The 20,973-nt window shown below is 40.1% G+C and overlaps 1 protein-coding gene and 1 non-coding gene across 7 annotated transcripts; both read left to right on the top strand.

Annotated features, from left to right (window-relative positions):
* The first annotated feature begins 359 nt into the window (after positions 1-359).
* Positions 360-19,372, top strand: LOC124980268 (uncharacterized). Of its 6 annotated transcripts, none has more exons than XM_047545659.1 (2): positions 360-1,133; positions 19,230-19,372. In XM_047545659.1, the coding sequence occupies exons 1-2, from the start codon at positions 526-528 to the stop codon at positions 19,324-19,326; spliced, it is 705 nt and encodes a 234-aa protein (XP_047401615.1). In that variant the 5' UTR covers positions 360-525; the 3' UTR covers positions 19,327-19,372. The 6 variants fall into 6 exon arrangements, 2 of the variants coding, with proteins under 2 accessions (XP_047401615.1, XP_047401616.1); XM_047545660.1 differs by having other exon boundaries at positions 361-1,133; positions 19,102-19,372; XR_007107768.1 differs by lacking the exons at positions 360-1,133; positions 19,230-19,372 and adding exons at positions 4,791-4,921; positions 8,473-8,598.
* Positions 8,310-8,393, top strand: Trnav-cac (transfer RNA valine (anticodon CAC)). Its single transcript has one exon. It is a non-coding gene; the product is annotated as a tRNA-Val (tRNA).
* Positions 19,373-20,973: the final 1,601 nt, after the last annotated feature.

Genomic DNA, 20,973 nt, shown 5'->3' with positions numbered 1-20,973 from the left:
TACAAAATTTACTGTCCTCAGCAAATGCTGAAAATATCGTCCACAGTAAAATTAAATTAGCATGTAATAGACAGAGAAGCAGTGTGGAGTGGATTTAAAAGAGGATCCAGGGAAAATGACACTGTAACCCAATCAGAGTCACGGGGATTTAATTCGGATTTTTCCCACTAAATGTGAATAAATGTGCTGATTACAGACAAGAGCTCGGGGGTTACCGGAGTCTCACACATTGTCAATACTTTGGAAGAAATAATATATTGCAGATTGTAATGAGCGCAGGGAGACGCGCTAGCGTCTGGGGGGAGGCGACGAAGGAAAGCGTGTCCACTAGGGCGCGCTGCGAGACCGGGAATCCCCGCCAGGGTGCCCACGCCGCCCGGAGGCGCGCACGCCTAGCCCTCGCCCCCTCGAAATCATATTTACAGTGAGAGGTACCCCCCCTCCTGTGACATTTTCTGCAAATCGGAAGAAAATGAAGTGTAAGTCTAGCTTTGCCGCAGGCAGCCCTCGACTCCCGCTTTCAGAATGGGAGCCCTGGAGAGGGATGCGCTGTCCGCGGCGATGCTAAATCCCCAGGGAACGCACTGCCCCCTCCCAGGCAAGCGCCCGGGGACTAGCCGCCCCGCCCCGAAAGGACGAAGAACTAGCGAGGCCTACGTCCAGTTCTGCGCTGGGCGCGGGTGCGCTCGGATTGCGGCGGGTCATCCGCCCCGTCGCGGGTTCAAGTGCGTTCCCGCCCTAGACACCACCGCTCTGCGAGTGAGTTCTTCCCTGCCCAGCCCCGTTCCCGGGTTCAGAGTGCCCCACTACCCTGGGGACCTCTCCCCCGCCTCCCCGCCGCGCTGGGCCGCCCGCTCGGGTCTCGAATCCCGGCGCCAACGCGCGCCGCGCTGCCACAATCTAGACCCAACTCTTCCTCCGCCGGGGCCCACGCCTGAGGGTCTCCTCCGAGCCCAGCGTAGAAGTTCCGCCGGGAAAAGAAGTCTGGCTTCCTCTCCACGCTGCTCCAAGTGGACTCGGGAATCGGCAGGAAGTGGCTCGAGCTGCGCCTTTGCCGACCGCCCTTGCTTTACTCAAGAAATGCAGCTTCCACCCAAGTCTTGTCTCCCCCTTCCCCCGAAAGCCCCGCGCAGGTTTGTAAAGAGGGGAGCGAGGTCTGATAAATATTCGTCTTCCAGGGAGTAAAATGTTGGTGACGGCGCGCAAGAAAGATGGGTGCTTTTTAGCTAGAAAGAATCAACGTGCCACGTCTTGTTTTGCCGTTTCAAAATGATGCTCTCGCTGCCCTGAGGAGTCCGTATCGCTGTGTTAATTGCAAGTTAGTGAAATGCGAAATCAGTGGGCAGTGACGTGTTTCGTGGCATCATTTCTCCTTAGGAGTGTCTAAGATTTTAAGTTTGTGTTAAGCAAGGTTTTAATTAGCCATATTTTGCCATTAAGTAAACTTTTAAAGTCAGTCTGTTACTAAAGCCTAGAAGAGGTAAGTTAAAGTTACCATGTACTGTGCAATCCTCCAGATTCCTGTAGAAGCCTGCATAGGTTACTAAGGCGAGGACGTCTTGCATTCTTAATTTTCCAAATGGCAAGGGCATTTGATTTTAAGGTAGCAAGGTTAATGTTCAAGGGCAAATGGAGCCTCCGAGGGTCTCTTGATGAATAATGTTAAATACTTCAAGCATGAAATAAATATGATTTACGGTACAAATTATACCCCATGTTTTAGACTTCTTTAGTTATAAGTTATATGAGAAAGATTATTAACAATTCTTAAATGACAATGTTTATTTTCATTTGTAAAGTACATTTAATTTGAAGTAAACTGGAATAGCAGGGTTAAAAAAGCAAACAAGTCAACTTAAAAGTGGTTTGGTATTTGCTATGAAAGGCTTTGAAAGATCATCAAAACAGAATTAAAAAGAATGGATATAAATAATAAAATTCTTTTTTGACCCAATGTTCCTGCCCCCCAGGGAAGGGACAGATGACACTCAGGACTTGCCTTTGAGCCAGTCCCTGCAGACAGCAATTGTGAATGTGGTAGGTCAGCATTGCCTTTGAAAAAGCAGGGCAAGTATGTTTATGGTAGTGCAGAAACAAAAATTTTTACTACCTAGGATTTCCTCAGTAGTTCAGACTAAAAGTTTTGCATTTTAAAATTTATGATAAACATTTCTTCACTGATTTATGAAGTTCAGAAGGAAACTTTGTACTTGTATTATTTTGTTCCTTGTTCACATTTCAGATTGAAGGTCATCTGTCCTTCGAAAAAGTATTTTCATAAATATTAAAACATCACAATCAATATTTGTACCCCTTCAGCTACACATGATTGCTGTAGTCTTTTAAAAAAATTTAAATAAGATTAATATAACCCCATTCAAATTTAATGGAGGGAAGAAGATTTCTAAGCCTGTAAATGCAGTCTATGTAAAATAGTGAGAGCAAACATTTTTGTAAAGCAACCTGGAAATTTATACATTTTAAATGAATATGAGACCATGTTGTAAAGTACTTTTCTTACATCATTCCTTTTCTTTCCAAAAAATAAGAAATTCAGAGACTGTTTTCCATCCTATACTAGTGCAATCATCAGGTTTTTTAAAAAATCATAATAAATGGTTCTGTTAAGATAGTGACCAACTTTTAAGACATTACGAAGAAAATAGAAGAATGTTCTCAATATATATGTTTGAGGGACTTGAAAAAGTGAGAAGTTTGTAGACACATTGTGCTACTGAAATCTGTGAATATTAAAATGACCAAGTAATTCTATAATTATATCTAAGTAGCAGAAATATTTTTTCCAACTGTTTTTTAAACTTTGAAAATTTTATGTTTTAATTAGTGGCTTTCTTTTAAATCTTGTAATTGTTTAATCATCTATATGCCAAAAAATTATTGAAGTTTGTTCCATTGACCTTCTGCATTAAAAAGCTGAAAAATATTTTATATTGATTGTCTTTTGATATACATGGAATAAATTTGAACATGTGCCTTGTTGGACTAAAACACAATCCAAGTCCATTTCTCTTTCTAAAACTTGGCATCGATCCTGGTCTTACTTTTTATATTACACAAATTACTACTGAAATCAATTTGGTTATGACAATTTGTAGGAAAAATTTTAAAAGACAGTGCAAATTTTACCCAAAAGAAAATATACAAGGTACAAAGTACCTAATAGCTTAAGTTCTATCAGGGGATTTCACCTTTGGATTATAATTTTAAAGTTAGTTTTGCACTCAGAAAGGATTTTCTCTTTATTTATGAATATCTAAATTTTTCTACCCTGCAACTTGAAAATCCAACAACCAAATGCCCAATTTATGTATTTTTAAGGTGACTAAAGTTAAGAATATGAGAAGCAGATTGGCTTTATGGAAGCAAGCAAATATTCAATATTGTATTTTAAAATATAAACTTAATTTTAGTTTATGACAGAAATCTTGTGGCCCCTCATCAGTTTTCCAGATTGGTTTTAAAGCAACTTGTAAAAACTACCTTTTCCACATTAGAAGTTCATATTTAAGTTTCCTTGACTGCAAAATCACTCTAAAACAGAGTGTTTTATGTGAAGGACCATTTCATGTGTTGGTTCCATCGATTACATATGAATGTATAAAAATCTTGTTTAAAGACCAGTAAAAGTGAGGAAATTCCAAGTCAAGCTGGCTAATTCCATTCATAATTCATCCCGAGTGCCTGATTTAGGAAACTTGCAAACAGTTTATAGCTATACATACAAAATAAGTTTGCTTGCTTTGTAAGCGGGAAACAGTTCACTTTGACCTCCTTGCTCAGAGAAGCTTAACTTGATAAAACTATGGAATGTGGGTTAAGCTTTTTGGTTTCCTAGGAATTTTCCAATCTCAATCCTTTATGGATTTTCACTTTTTCAAAATGTAAACACACAAAGACAACTTTTTGTTCTGAGGTGGGATTGGCTTTCTCCCAACCATTGCCTTCCCCCTATGTATTGGTCCCATCATCCTTCAGAGTGCTGGGGGAACAGAGGCCCAACAATGAGAAAAAAGAACATGTGCTATTTCTCTGCCTCCTTCATCATACTCACTGCCCTTTATTTTGAGAAATTTAATACTGACACATGGTTCAAACTGCTACATCCACAGTCCTAAGGACTTTTGAGAGTTAGCAAGAAACCCATGTAGACTTTGGATTCTGAGCTGGGAAAAGCAACTGGGGAATCCCATGCCTCAATACCAGGGACACTTACAGGCTAGCTTCCAGATCTTAAGCAATTCATCTGCTCATTTTCCAAAGCTGCTCTGGAGGCTCATGCATTCCCTTAGTTTTGATCTTCAGGAAGACTTTAAAACATTTTCATGGAGTTTCTTAAACGTTGTGAGGAATCGTAATTTTAAACCAGACTAATTTTAAGGGTGAAAACTGGCCCAGAGAGAGTCTTTACATTGTAACTTCAATCTGCTGGGAACTCAAGTGACTTTTATATAGATCTTGAAACTGTGGGTTTCTGGTGGAAAAGGTTACCATCTACTTGGAGTAGCTGTCGTCAGGACCAGGTAATATCCACCAAACACGCTTCATTAAACTGGAACAAACGTGACACCGAATGACTGGCTCCCTGTTTTCCTGAATGTAGGTCATTTTGTGTCCTTACAATTTAACGTTTGAAGGGATTTCCTGTCTTTGAAGTATAGCAGTTTGTCACCTGTGTGGCTAACCTCCTTACAAGTTAGGGCTCTGTTCCTACTTTGAAAAACTCAGCGACTCCATGTTCCCTGGCTGAGTTTCCCGGCCCGCTGGATGCAGACTGCAGCTGTGGGATTTTCTTAACAAGTTAGTGCCTGCAGAGCCCCTGTTCCAAGCTTCATTCCTCTAGGTCAGAGAGCCTAAAAGAAAAGCCTGGAGCCATCCACTCACCTGGTGAAGCCATAAAGAAGTAAGCTTTCATAATGAGAGGTCATATATCAAAATTCATAGCTTTCTAGAACCGGAGTAACTAGTGCTCAGGCATTAGGCTCTCATGCCAGAGCATAGCACAGTAACTGGTGCCAAATGTGCCACAGTGGGTGAAACCCATCTAAGTAGTAAAGTAACCGGTGTCCTTGTAAAGACATGGTATGATTTCTACTTAAGAATTCACACTACTTCATCATCTTTTGTGATATGAACCCTACAATTAAATGTTTCTAGTAAAATATATTTGAAAGAAAATATCTGTCATAAAGTGTATTAGGAGACAACTGTGAATTGTTTCTAAGAATGATAGGTATGCTTACTTTATCAAATGATATAATTGCATGCAGAGTTCTTTGTAAACCATAGCACACCCTACAGATGAAACCCATTGCAGGTATTTTAAAAACTCTGACTCTACCACACCCACCAACTAATCCTTGTGTTTCTACTGCAAAGATCTAACTTGCCTTCTTGGAGAAACTTTCCAATTGTTTGAAAGTCTGAGCACAAGTCAGCCATTTTTGTAATACGATCAAGAGTGTCTCCATCTAATTTGAAAGTAAACATTTAGAAGTTTATTAACTTTAAGGGCTTTCTTTTCAGAGAACTGGACATGTGTACGTGAAATTAAGACATTCTGATAAGTTGTGCTGGGGATATAGCTCAGTGGTAAATGCTTGTTTTGTATGCTGAAGGCCCTGGATTATTCAATCTCCAACAATGGGTTAAAATAAAAAAAGGAAGAAAAGAAGAATATTCTGAAAACTGAGTGAAAAAATAGATTTCAATCCAATTCTGGTTTAAGATCATGAGCAAATAAGAAACTAGGCAGAAATGTGTCAAATGAAGGCATATTGGCCTAAATACTGTTTGTAATTCTTTCACAATAACTTGGAAGGCAACTTTGATGCCTGTGCATTTCCTTTTTGTGGGATATTAATCACTTTGTCCCACTTAATTTCTCTGGAAGAAATTGTAACCTTGGTAACAGACAGCCCTCCTGAGTTGTGTGTGGACACCTTGCAGGCTGCTTTCTGGCCAGTGGCAGTCAATCTTCTGGAGAAAATGCCTTTAGCACACATCTTCACAAAGCATCCATCCCAAGGGCACACCAGCTGTGTTCCAGAAGTGAGCACACTATGTCCAGCCTAGAGGATAGACTCCACACTTACACATTTGTCTCAGGTTTCTGAGGGACCCTGTTTCTAGTCTCTGCTTTTAGCAACTGTAAGCCAACTTTAAGTATCAGAATGGATTCTCTAGCTACCAAATGAAAATCCTAACTTCAGTTACATGCTCCCACACCTTCCATACGGGTTAAATGTTCTTGTTATTCCTTCACTGCATCACAAATGATATGAGCACAGGACAGGTGGGAGCAGGGCACCGAGAAACAGCTGACATCTCCACAGACTCCAAGCTCTTAGAATCACTTTGAAGTTTCCAGCTGCTCTTTTTTTTTTTTTTAATTGTCTTCAGTGAAACTCCAAAAACCCCATAATACCTACCTTAAAAGCATCAGGAGTATTTTAATTGGGTAATAACCATCCATATTTTTCTTCTGATAAATTAAAAGGAATTAAGAATGAAATTTTATGATGATTATAAACTGTATTACTGACCCAAGGGACAAGAACAATTTGAAAAATATGTCCTATGTATTTGGCAGGAATATGAATTTAGACTTTTAAACCATTCATCTTAAAGCTCAAGCATCTTATTAAAGCTTTGAAAATAATATTCTCATGATACTAACAGGATAACTTATAATCATGATTGATATTATATCATCAATATTGCAGCAGGCTCTACGCCAAGTATAGAAACTGACTTAATCTTTGCCTGTGGGGCTTATAATAAAAATAAAAAATGTGGAAAATGGTAAAAGATTTGGTATTGTAGAATTTTTTCCCCTTTCTTTTTCAATTAAAATTACTAACATTGAGAAGAAAAAGTGATTTTGAAAATGGTGGAAGCCAGGCAAATTGGACTTTTTCTACTAAATATTGTGGGAGGATCTGATCAAAAACTTTAATAACTAGCTGCTGTTTGAGGACCAGTTCCACTTACATGGATGTGAATCATCAGTTGGGGGTAACCCAGGGAGCTTAGCCTAGCTGAGACCAGGTACCTGTGTGGAATACAGCTTGGAGCACAAGAGTTATTTCTAGCTTCTGGTCATGTTCATCAATGATCAGTTAACTCTGGTAACACTTTTTGACTCAATTGAAAATGACAATTGGCAAATTGTCCCATTGGAAAATGGGAAATCCGCAAAGATAGGGTGGGTAAAAATGGACACACTAAGTGGAGGGGCAGCCTGAGTTGGCATTTTACTCAGGCTCATATCAGCAAAGTCCTAGCACTACCCAAACACTTAATTGCATGTTAGCAAAATCAAGCCCCTTAAAGTATGTATTTAACTGTGAGTAATTTGTTCCAGTTAAGTCTTAGTACTTGTTAGCAGGGCCTACCTCTGTTAAGACAAAAGAGAGCATACCCAGATTTATAACCTCTGTCCCCAGGTCTAGGGTTAGTTCTAGCTTCACTTTATGACCTCTGACAAGTTACTTAATAGGTCTGTACCTCAGTTTCCTTGTTTGTGGACTGAAGACAGTAATGAATGCGTCTTATACAATTTCTACAAAATATCTAGAACACACTTTGCAGTCAGTAAATTTCTGATACTGGAGTTGCAGGAGATAAACAAGACTGAATCTTTGTTCTCACAGTTTTGCGTCTCCTAGAATTTTAGAGAGTGGTCAAAAAGAGAGAGCATCTAAATGCACAGCTGCAATATTTGAATCTTGTTCACATTCAGAAATAGGCTTGAACTCAAACATGAGCTTTTAGTGCTAGCTGACCTTCCCTCCTGCTGTCATCACCTGAAGGAAAATATTTGCCTGTAGCAAAATAGAACTTAATTCCTTTCACTTGGAGTGATAACCTTTACCAGACAAGTTAGGTTAAAAACTGACCCAAGGCCCTGAGGTAGGCAATTTCCATGAGATAAGGGGAAAGACTTGCTAATTCATTTTGGGACCTGTGGGGAATGTAAGAATGGCAAAACGTGGAGTTTTTCCTAATTTGTATTTTCAAAAAATTCTTCTGGGAAATGACTTTTATATGCCAAGATTCATTCCATGATTAGTTTTTATGGCCAAGTTATAACCTCTTGAATATAGGACCTGGAGTAGAAATGCTCACACCCTTGCATCTAGAACTGTGTGATTGGCATCCCCCTCATGCTATGGCTCATGCACAAAATAAACGTGGGATGATTTTTGCAACGTTTTGGCAGAGGGGACCTGCTATAACTTCTATGTCGAGCACACTGTAACATCTGATGAGCTACTCCATCTAAATCAGCAATGTGGGCTGGGGATATAGCTCAGTTGGTAGAGTGTTTGCCTCACAAGCACAAGGCCCTGGGTTCAATCCCCAGCACTGCAAAACATAAATAAATAAATAAATAAATAAATAAATAAATCAGCAATGTGTAGCCCATTCACTGTTGTCTCTTTCAATAAGGCCTTAGTGAAACATCATCAAATTTTCACTGAAAACACGCTGTACTTTCATACCTGAGATTTTGAACTGGAGGCAAGAGATGACACACTGGCTTTGTTGATCCATTTCTTTGGCCCTGTCAGCTAGTGAAGAGACACTGGAGAAAGATGTGAGTGAAGTCCTCTTGATTGAATCTGCTCATAATATTATCAATATCAGAAAGAAAGGGGAGCGGGGACAGAGAAGGGAGGGATGGGGGTGGCAAACTATGATAGCTTACTCTAGAGATAGAACTTTTCTCGTATATTTTCTCCATTATTCTGAATTCAAACCGTTAATAGTGATATTTGTGTCACTAATACAGTTGACCAAATTTCACTGAATTTTGTTTATCTGTTACTAATGAGTATTCTTATAGCAGATACCTAATTTCAGACTAGATTTGAAATTTGCTCTTAAATTTTGAATATTCCGCTTTTGTTCTTTACAAATGTCCAACAATCTTCCACATTTTCTGTTTGTTTCTTTCTTTTCTTTTCTTAACTTGGTCAATCAACTACTTTAGCCAGATAGTACCTCTCAACCTTAGTTTTTCCCCGGCTTTCCCTGCTGACCCACATGGGCCCAGAAGTTCTCATGCATAAAGTAAGATTCTTTATAGAACCACTCGAGGGCTAGAGTGTGAGTGTCCACTCAGTGATCTGAACCCAAATTAATTGGTACATTTTGAGATCACCTTGTATGTTCTCACCCCTCCTCCAGGTGGGTGGAGGGGTGGGATGTGGGGTTCCTCCTTAACAAGGAGAGGACATTCTACTTGGGGTAATAAAATCTCAGGTTATTCAAGAAGGTAGACCATAAAGAGCTAAAGTGTGTGGTGTATACCTTAGTGCTTTAGATCAAAGGAAAGAATGTGTGTGAAGACAGAACATTCATTGCAGAAGGGTTCGCCAGAGTAGGTGGCCTGCGCCTGGATTTGTGAAGGGTGAGTAGCTTTGATTGGATGAAAGAACCTTGTCATTACGGGCTACATGGTGGGGGAAATGCCAAGGCAGGGATGGGCTCAGTGTTCCTAGAATTGTAAGGTTCCCAAGAGATGACTTCATTTCTCCCCTATATGCTTCCAATTTGTTTGTTTCAGGGTTTGTCCCTTGGTTGGCTAGTTCTCACAGGGACAGATTGGATGGTCTGCACACACTGAGATCTACTTCTTTTTAACTTTTTGTCTTTTCTTAAATCTGGTTAAAATGGTATTTTGATCCTGCCATTTGCTTAAAACCCTACAGTGGCTCCTCAAGCAATCCTGAAGATTGCTTGCCAGAATTTCAAGATCTAATACCCTTTCTGTGAGTCCTTCTCGCTTCTCTAGACCAGCTTCAACCACCTGGAACCTACTGTGGCTATTTTAGTTCCTATAAGCCCAGCAGCCACTTTCTCTCTTGCTTGTGGCCCTTCACGTAAAGCCTAGGTCTTAGTTTAAACACATCCACAGGGAGACCAGGTGAGGCTCCACAGACATTCCCTTTCACAGTTCCCTTCAAGAAATATTTTTCCCCATGGTATGAACTATGATTATCCATCTCGGATTCAAATAAATATCTTAAGATACTTAGATTTGCCCACAAATTAATTACACCTTTATTTTTTACTTTATTTTGTAGAGCGATTTTAGATACACAGCAAGATTGAACAGAAGGTACTGAGATTTCCCTTATGCTCCCTTCTCCTGCACACATACAGCCTGCTCCATGATCAACCGGCCAAGCCAGCATGGTACATTTGCTACAACTGATGAACCTACATTGATACATTGTCATCATCCCTAAGTCCACCCTTTACATGAACCATGACTTATATCCCTCATAGTATCATGTAGAGTAGTTCAACTGCCCTTTTAAAAATTCTCTGTGCTCTGCCTACTCATCCCTCCTTCCCCACTCAACCTCTCTGGAAATCACTCATCTCTTCTATATCTTCATAGTTTTACCTTCTCCAGAATCTCATACAGTTAATATCATACAGTAGGAAGCCTTTCAGATTGACTTTTTCCACTAACTTAGTAATATGCACTTAAATTTCCTCCATGTCTCTTCATGGCTTCATAACTCACTTATTAATTGATGAATAATATCCCACTGTCTGGAGGTATCACAGTTTATTTTATCCATTCACCTACTGAAAGACAGCTTCATTGCTCCCAAGTTTTGGGAATTATGAATAAAGCTGCTATACACACCATGTGTGACTTTTTATTTGGACACATTTTATCTTAATCACTTACTTGATATCTCTCTTTTCCTTAAGAGTATAAACTCTTTGCAACTAGAAACTATGTTTCTCTTGATTACAAGTGACAAGCAGAGAGCCCGACCCTGCATTCATTCAATCATTCTTCATTCATTCATTCAAAGCACTCCTAATGTGCCCTACAACAGGCAGCAAAAGCAAACAAAAACTGTGCCCTGGTTGTGGAGATTAACACTAAAATGAACTAAAATAAAAGATGTGGTATTTTATAGTATAGCTATAAATGCATAGAAGAAAACTAAAATAAGGAAAGAGAACAGAAAGCATCAGGTGCAGGGAGAACTTTAGATAGGCAGAGAGGCCTCAATAAGATGGTGACATTTTTAACAAAGAATTGAGGAAGAGAAGGGCAAGTCGTTCAAAGAGCTGGAGAAAAGCAGTCAGGTCCAGGAAACTGCAAGTGCAAAGGCCCAACTGGTGTGCTTCAGGGACATGAAGAAGGTCAGCAGGGCTGGAGCACAGAGAGCAGGGGCAGGGGAGAAGAATCCTGATCCTGCACATAAGGAATTGATGGTAGCAGGACTGCCTCTCTTATTATTTAGTGTGTGCACTTTAGACTGGAAGACCCCAACAGACAGACCAGGCTGTGTTCTTTTCTGCTTTAAAGACTATGTTAAATAATAATTTTAAATGACAATATTAGTGATTTAAAACAATGATAGTAATTCAACCTGTGACTCAGGGAGCACATGACCTTATGTGGTGTCCTTGCAGGAGACTTAAACATGGAGGTGGAAGAACATTAAAGTAGGTAACTTTGATTGCCAAAGAATTTTTTTTAGAATATTCCTTTGTAGAGGAAGTTAGGGGATGAATGATTAATAGCAACAACATAGAAGATAGTTGTGGTTTCGTGGGTGTTTGTTGTTTTTAATCCAGTTATTCAGGGAACCTTGTTCTTTGGCTGCCATAGACAGTCGCAAGATGGTCAGACTTAAGATATTTCACCTTACAAGGTGCACCCACAACACCATTCTGTTTCTCTCTTTCAGTACAGTACTCAATAAATTACACTGTCTATAAAATAGACTTTGTGTTAGATGATTTTGCTCAACCATAGGCCAAAATAAGCACATTTAAGGCAAGTGAGGCTGAACTATGACATTCAGTAGATTAGGTGTATTACGTGCCTCTTTGACTTGATATTTTCACTCATGATGGGTTTATTGAGATGAAACCCTATCATAAGTCAAAGAGCATCTGTATTAGTATAATTAGCAATGAAAGTAACCAATTCATTAGGTGACATTTGGCACCGTTCATAGTTACCTCATGCACAGGGAAAGAGTATTAGACATGCCAGAAAGGGGACTCAAGTGGAAGGAATTCCTTTCTTGAAATACCTCCTCATAGCTACAGACTCCAGAGTTCATAACTGGTGTGGGCTCCACAAATCCCTTCTGTGCAGGACATCTGGCCCAGGCTAACGGTGTGGAACATCACTCAGCACGGCCAAGGGCGCCCTGGGCCACGCATGCTCCATCAGCACACACCACACACCAGCTTCCCTTCTCTCAACACTTGGCTCCTAGCCAGTTGCAGACTGCATGAGTGGAGCCTCCTGAGAAAAAGGTGCACACACACACAAAAAAAAAAAAAAAAAAAAAGAAGAAGGGCTAGACCAACAACTACACTACCTTCAAACTGATTGCGAGAACAGCTTTCCAGACTAGGACTTGGTTTGAGCTCCATGATACCAAAGAAAATCAAATCTTCATTAAGTTTGTCTAGAATCTAGGCATAGCATATGACATTACCCAGAAAGTATAAATTCACTTGAGAAATGCATGTTAACATACATAAAACTATTGGTGCACATGAACATAATAGCAAGCAAGAAATATGAAAAGACACACTATCTTGGAAGACAGTGTGTTAGTGTCTCACTTCTGACCTGTGGCTCAAAGACAGAGTGTGAGGCACTGATTGCCTATCAAGATAGTGCTATCGGGGCTGGGGGTATAGCTCAGTTGGTAGAGTGCCTGCCTCGCAAGCACAAGGCCCTGGGTTCAACCCCAGCACTCCCCCCCTCAAAAAAAAAAAAAGATAGTGCTATCTTCTTGGCAGGCGATTGAAGTTTCGGGCCTTCCCTGCTTTCCTCTAATCTCCAGCATTATTTTGTCATTGTTAGTGGAGGAGAAAAGCCTCAGTTTGGTCTGAAATCCTATGACATCTAGAGCTACATGATCAAAGTCCATTGTAGGAATTTGGGTTGATGCCAGCCAAGTTCAGATTGTGCTTCAAATGGGTCCTCTATGTGCCCTTTAGGCATGGGCAAGGGCTCACTGGGTTTGATCTTGAACTGTGCACGTTTGGGGAGTCTCTGCTCCCTTCAGTTGATAAGCCCTGCTTGGCAGAGCTCTGCTTTAATGAACGTGGCCCTCGGGTCAGTTCCATTTCCCATGTTTCAGCACCTCACTGGGTGTAACTTTATCTTTCCATTTCCCACGCATGATGGATCTAAAACAGTGCAGGTGAAGATTGTCTTTGACCCAACAGCTGGATTACTTCCAAGTTTCACAACCACAGAAGAAAAGTCCAAAATCTCAGCTCTTCTTATCACTACCATTTTATGGCACAGCCACAGTGGGTGAGATGTTAATATGGTTAGTCACAGTTCCGGTAAAATAGTGGTTTCTTAAAAGTTCATTCCTCTATTAATGGGAAGGTTAGAAGCACTGGAAATAAATAGCAGATGGTAGTTGGGGTAACAGAAAGGTGTCTCTCAAAAGCTTGGAAATAGGGCAAGTGGTTGACCTCTGAACATTAAGTTACTTAAATAAATGCATAATTGAAGGAGATGAAGAGTTTCCGTACCTTTTGGAAAAAGTGATTCAGAAGAAGTCTGGGTATAGCCCAAGACTACAAGGAACACAAGTTCTGCAATGCTTCTCAAATCAGTTTGGGACAATCTTTGATAGTCACGATGCCATTTAGCTATGCCTACATTTGCATTATTTAAAACATTTTTTTAAAACTATGGAGCTCCATAGCCACCCATTTTTTTCTCCCTCTTTAAGCCATCTTACTAGCAGACTAAAGAACTGATTTGCAAAACATACCAGCTCTGGGAATACAGCTTGGCTCAAGCTAATGAAAGTATGTGACCTTGCACTGGAACACAAAGTAAGTAATCAGAGAGGGAGGATTTTGTAACTGATCTGGAATTGCCCAAGAGTTGGGGGTACTCCAGTCACCAGAGACTGAGAAGGTGTGCGTGTGTGTGTGTGTGTGTGTGTGAAAGAGAGAGAAAGAGACCTGGAATGTCCTCTCATCTGTCCCATAGATTGCAGAGAACACCCTCCAATACTATATTCACTCTCCCTTTGCAGGTTTCTGAATATTGATGCAGTTTCTTGGATAATATGATAACAAGAAGTTGTGACCATGGATGGTAGGAAAGGTATTCTACACTCTGGAACAGGATATCCACCACCACAGATAGTCAGCATCTTGCATTGGCCATTGGTTTCTTGTGAATTGACTAGATAGAGTAGGACCATCTCTGAATATCCTGAAAAATGCCTGGGTCCTGATAATAGCTTTGCTTTTCACAAGATTGTAATCTTAGGCTGGGCTCAATTTCTTCATTCATATATCGGGGATACTAATACATCATGGGAATGCTGTAAGTATTAAAAAAGATAATATGTGCTTCATGCATATCACATCATAAGCATTCCACAGATCTATTTACTATTCAATTGTGTTTCCATTATGATTCTTTTACGATTTCATTATTGAGTAAAATAAGGATTACTTAATCATAAGCACTCTGAAATTAGCTACTATGTAACTAACAGGAGGGTGGCATATATAGAGGGGAAACATCAGAAAAAGGGATGATTCAGGTCTTCAGCAACATTTTATCACAGTACTCAAAATGGCACGCAATTTAAAAATGATAAATTGTGTATTTCTGGAAATTTCTATGTAATATTTTTGCACTGTAATTGACTACAGGTAACTGAAACAGTGGGAAGCAAATCTGTGGATAAGTGGGGAACTGCTATACTCTGAACCCACCCATAAACTTGGTGGTTTACCACCCTGAGTGAGGAAATAATGACTGATTACAATACTAATCCTGATCTCATTGATTTCCTTCCATTTGGTTGGCATAAAGTGTTCATAGTCAACAGCAGAAATGTTGCTTTTCCTACCGGAATCACTACTGCTAGGAGACCCAGATCTTTGGGCACAAGTGAAGACTCAGGACCCCGTGGATTGAAAAAATATACTAGTCTTAAACCAGGACCCATAACCTTGTATTTGCCTTAGACTCTGAGTTTGAGAGTAGTCACATGCAAATTGCTACTAGATTTAAGTACACATGTTATAATCTATCAAGAGATAGACTACTAGGACTAACTTTTAGAAGAAAATGATGAAGGACTCACAGTTGGGTAGGGATTTTCTGTGGACCTGAGTAGGTAGATGCTATAAAGATTTGGTTTTAAGATTCTAGAATAAAAGGGAAAATCTGAAAACAGAATCAAAGACGTCTGTCAAAAAGAAAATCATTAAGCTACGTTCAGCAGATTAAAATCTAACTACACACATAAAGACTATTCTGAGGATAAAGAAATTGTGGTACATATACACCAGAGTGCCCAGGCCGGCATTTCTCTTAAGTGAATAGATAGGTTAATTCTTCACTAGGTGGTTCTGAGAAAGAGCAATGCCCCTGGAGGTTCTGAGTAGCTCCAATGGGAGAAATCAGGTTCGGTTGGGGAATCCCCGATTAACAGAGCATTCGAGTGAGAAGCACACCCCTAAGCAGCTATTGCTTTCTGTGGCGAAAGAAAGAATGGAATCAAGATTGGCAGCATGAAGAGTTCAAGGATTCCTGTCCAGGTCTTTATGCTGACAGAAACTTGCCAGGAAAGGTCCCAGCTCTCTGATGCTGTGAAGGCCTGTCTGCGTGAGGCACAGCAGAGTCTGGAGGAATGGGTTTGGCTCTGTGCTCAGTGCGGCCAGCCCAGGGTGATGGATGGCTTGGTGTGCTGTTTATCTAGTGCAGGTTGGTATTTCACCTCTGTTTTCATTAGACTGATGGTAAGGTAATAATTCTTTCCTCTGGCTGAAAAATCTGTCTTGAGCCGTTTGTTGATCTTCTTGAACGGGCACTTCAGGTACACAAAGTCACCCTAAAGGAGATTGTGAATGAAAACTTAAATAATGTGGGTCGGCATCATGGAACTCTAGCAGCACTGGGCATTCGCTGGACCTGCTGTGGTTATTAGGTGCACAGTCACTTAGACCTAAGAACAAGCCTAAGGAATTGCACAAGGTAACTGCATGCATAGGAAACAAAAAGAGATGGTCACACTTGATTTCTCTGGAAACATTCAAGCTTCTATCTTAAATGAAATCAAAGCAGTGCAGTTTTCATAAAGTGCTTTCATGAAGCAGTGTGTTGCAGTGGGAAATGTTCCAGCCTGCACCTCAGAAATCTCCACCGTGATTCTCTCTCTGGGAAAATCTCTTATGGTCTCTGAGCCTCAGTCTCTTCATCTCTCATATACATTAATATGAGATACAATAACATACATATACAATAACATATGCATTAGTTTGAGTTGAAAGCACTGCTCAAGATAGCATAACCATTAGTTTTTCTCCAAGTCTAGTAGGAACACCTGAGAAGAATGATGGGCTTGTGGCATTAAGAAGATGTAGCTCATGGGTCCTCTCTCTTTCCACCCTCTTAAATGAGGAACACAGAAGGAAAGAGAAAGTTGAGGGTTCATTAGACACCAGTCAAGAGAGAAATCTCTCCACAACCCATGAGACAGATCCATCAAAGCCATTTTCTAGGTATGTGACCTGATGGGCATGTGAGAGACCTTCCACTCACAGGGCCCAAGTGCCTGCTGCATCTCATTTATTCAATAGAAGGTCACCATCAGAAAAGATAACCTCTAGGACTGCTGGTCCTAACTCTTAGGACTTCCATTACGAGTGAGGGTCCCTCCGTTCCCATCAACCTATGGAGATCAGCCATCCATCCTTTCTGTTCCATAGATCTCATGCCTGAGAAATGGTTCTCATTAAATATAACTAGGGTGAACATATGTCCTGTTTGGTTCCTGACATTCCATTTTATGCATTTTGTGCCAGTATTATTGCACTTCCATTAACCCTCAGGGTGTCTGGGTTTGGACAATAAACTATATAATGCCCCAAACACAACATTAATTTTTCTGTAGGCACCTACCTACTGCCAAGGAACACTTCATGTATACCACCTTACTACCATAACTGTTGTTGTCTTGTCCTATACAACAAAGGATTTACCTATTATTTACTTATTATTTTTACTTTATAATGGTCTCATATTTAGGAAGCCCTTAAAAGGTTAGCATCAGATGATAGCATTTTTCAGCAGAAATATGCCATCTAATATATAGAATTTTAAATGTTCTAGTAGCCACAGGAAAAAAATGACAGAGAAACAAATGATATTAATTTTAATAATATATTGTATGTAACCCAGCATTTCTACAATATTATCATTTCAACCTGTAATCAGTATAAAAATAATGAGATGCTTTGAAAACTTGTTTTCATAAAGTCTTCAAATACAGTGTGTGTTTCATAGGTAGAGCATATTTCTATCTGTAGAAACCATGTTATGGTGCTCAATAGCCACATGTGGCTGCTGGCTGTCCAATTGAGCAGGGCAGTTTTATAACATCAATATCAAATCTCACCATGGCCACAAATAAAAATAAACCCAATGTCCTGGCTGGATTTATTCATAGCTTTTAATCCCTCACTAACACAAATAGCACAAACTTAAAGAAGATAGAAACAAAGATTCTGTAAAGATCTGTGTTCTATCTGAAGAAGTTTTCATATACTTGAAAGCCAACCACATTGATAACGGCAGGCCCACCCTAACCCTCATAACCATACCATGATGTAGTGTTGGACAAATAAATATTTTTACCTGTGAATACAGTAAAAGCATTTTGTGCTCTACAGGTTGGCTACAGATTCCATTATCCCGGGGTCAACTTGTGATAATGCAGTTACAAGATGATCAGAACCAATTGTTCTGTCACCAAGGATATGGTCAAGGCGAACCCTCACACATAATGTCACCTATGATAATTTTTTTCTTACTGAAATAACTGAGTTTTATTTGTCTACAGCATATTATCATTGTCGAGCCAAGACAAAATGATGGCATTAGGGTAACAGACCCGCCAGTGACTACCATTAGGAGCAACAATGTCTGGGTCTCAATCTCTCTATCTGTGAAATGGCAGTGATAACAATTAAAACTAAGGTCTTAGCACAAGGACATGAGCAATCTCTTCTCATCTTTCTGAATCCCAGTTTAGCATAGTGCTTGTGATTACAGAAGTAATTTTTCAATCTCCCGAACTGTTCAAGAGAGAGGGCCATCCGGTGAGTCACTTTTTCTTTATTCTCCTTAGTGGGTTACTCAGAGTTTGTGACAAGAACATTACTAATTGCCTAGCCGGTGCCAGGGGCACTGCAGAGTCGTTGAGGAAGTCACTGTTAGCTACAACCCGTATACAAGCCGATTACTCTCCAGAGGCAGCATGCCATCCTGGGAGAATTCAGGGCTGGTGCCTCAAAGTTCTTCCACAGACGAGGTGCGCAGCCTGGGGCAACCTATTTTAACTGCAGCCTCCTCAGCCGTGAACGATGAGAGCAGCAATCCTCACTACTTTAGAACAGAGTTGTGTTTATTAATTAGTTTGTATTTCAAAGTGCTTCACAACTGGGAAGTTTCACTATTGAATTAAGGAAATTTTCCTTTCATTTTATCCCCCACCACATTAAGATGAAAAGAAACTGTGCTCACTGAAGCTATAAGAAAAATGGAAGGGAGTCAGGCAAAAAAGCTAAGAAACCTGACTGCTAAGGTAGTGGCTCATTTCCCTGACTGTAAGATGGCACCCATTAGAGGGAGCTTTGTAAATTAGGTCTCTTAAAGGGCAACCAAACTTGCTCTCTGAAGAATTGCATTTGTTTTAGACTTAATTTTTATGATCCCCTCAAGAAAAAAGAACAAGAAAATGAACCAAATCACACTGTGATGGGGGATTTGAAAATGAGAAGTGGCATAAACAATATCACGTTTTCTTACTAGGAAAATAGTTTGGACCCGATAGTATCCCAACTTTGAGATTCCCAACCTCTTTGTCCTTTTCTTAGCTTATCTCTGAAGGGCCACCAGTTTTCTCCTACTGAGTGATTCATTATCATCTAAAGATTGTGGAGAGAGAGAGAAATTCATTCATATCCTCCTTGTGGTTCACTGTCCACTCAGTTTTTGTTTCTTATTCCATACTTTGTATGCAGCTGCCTGGCCAGACTACTTCTCTTCCTCCTTTGCCTTTGACTGGGGTCATGTGACAAGTTTCACCAATGGAAAGTGAACGGAAGTAGGATTTCTGAGAAGTGATTGTGCCTTCTCCACTACCTCCTAGGGCTGGAAATGATTCTGAAGACGTAGAGAAAGGCCAAGCCTCGAGAGAGAAGCCTGAAGCCTTTATCACCACATGGAGAAAGGGCTCTCACAGATAAGGCACATCTGCTTTGGATTGTTCTCTGAGTGAGAAATAAACTTCTTTTGTGTTATGTCACCAAAAATTTGAAGTTTATTTTTATAGCAGTTAATGTTACCCTAACAGATACACCGTCAAAGCTGAACCTCTTCCCCAAATTTCTCCTTATAATTGTCTTTTCCATGCCAGATCATATCGTTTCAGGATACTCAGGGTCATGCAGAACTTATAAGGTATTTAATTAATGCATATGGAAGGGAGGGAGGGAGGGTTAAATTGCTGTACATGCCTTTAAGGTGATTCACCTATTATCTCTTAGGCTTTCAAACTCAACATGTTCATTCCTGCCCCTCCCTCACTTTCCCATTAACTGATGGAGAGAGGAAGAAAAGTCTTACTTTCTTCATAGTCTTCCAAAGGATGGACACACTGCCATGAGGGAAATTGCTGGTCAGAGGAAAGCAATTCCTTAGAGTAAGCAACTCACATATCATCACCCAAGAGAGCTGGGCCACCGCCAACATCTCCATCAGCAACTTGGAAGAGTTGTCTGTCTTCCCAATACAATAAAACTGGAGACATGAGCATCCAGAGCCCCAGCCAGCACAATTACACAAAGCCAAACCACATTATCACTTGTAGGTTGCAGGATTTATGGCCAACTAGGATGGAAAAGAAAGACAAGAGATACTTTACTTGTCCAAATTCATCACTCGCAAAAGACAATACATATTAATAATAAAGAAGAGTTGGATATATTCTACTTTTTCTAATGAAATCCTTAACAATCAGAGCAGACACAGAGGCCAACATCTTAGAGAAAAAAGAAAAATGACGAAGATGGCTGGTTTGTTCCCATTCACAAAATATGCAATTGAATTCCTTTATTGTAGAAAATTTCCTTTCAAATGCACTGAGGCAGCACTCTATTTTGGCACTTTCCTGGATTTGGAAAAGAGCCTCTGATTTGGGGGAACAGAGGAGTAGGTTTATATTCTGCATTAAGCAGTAAGGCTAACATTGTTGTATCCCTAGGAACCTGTGAGTTTATGCCATGAGGCTGCTCTTTCCTGGCTCGAATTCCCAGGAACCATCCTCTTTATCCAGCACAGCATTCTTAGGCTCTATTGGAGCTGTTCCTTAATTATCTCTGCTCCAGAGCATTCATCCTGTGAGTGCAGGGAGGACCCTTGCTGTCCCTGACTAGTGCTGGTGAATGACGAGAGCTAGAAAACCGTGGAAGAGCCCTGATCAGTTCACAGTTTTATGTTATCAAAGTTCTTTACATTGACAATTTGATCACCCAGTTTCCTTTCAGACAATGAAAAGGTAAACTGGTGTGATTTTTATCAAATGTTTGTAAATTCTAAACTATTTAATACATGTTACGGAAACCAGTGTTTAACTGTTTTATCAACATCCAAATTCCAGCCTTAAAACTTCTGCAAGATAGAAAAGATTATTTGAGAGGCAAAGGAAGGTGCAATAGAAGCCTTCAAACACAGGATCCCTCCTTTAACTCTGTTGATGCTTGGACTAGCTCCCCAAACCCTGAAAGTGAGTTTGTTTCCAGAGTACCTGAAACAGAGACCTCATTTTTTATGATGTTTGCCTTTTCACAGCAAAGTTTACCTAAGGGAGCTATATTTTCCCTGTATTTATTTTT

This window comes from Sciurus carolinensis, chromosome 3 (genome assembly GCF_902686445.1).
Source record: "Sciurus carolinensis chromosome 3, mSciCar1.2, whole genome shotgun sequence".
NCBI lineage: Eukaryota > Metazoa > Chordata > Mammalia > Rodentia > Sciuridae > Sciurus > Sciurus carolinensis.
Note: the sequence above shows the minus strand (reverse complement) of the source record. Positions and strands in the feature narration are given on the sequence as shown.

What these genes read in the sequence shown, in the direction of transcription:
- LOC124980268 (XM_047545659.1), top strand. Translation starts at nt 526, where the DNA reads ATGGGAGCCCTGGAGAGGGATGCGCTGTCCGCGGCGATGCTAAATCCC. An exon ending in CCCCCGAAAGCCCCGCGCAG is followed by an intron (nt 1,134 to 19,229) that starts GTTTGTAAAGAG and finishes ACTACCTCCTAG; the next exon opens with GGCTGGAAATGATTCTGAAG.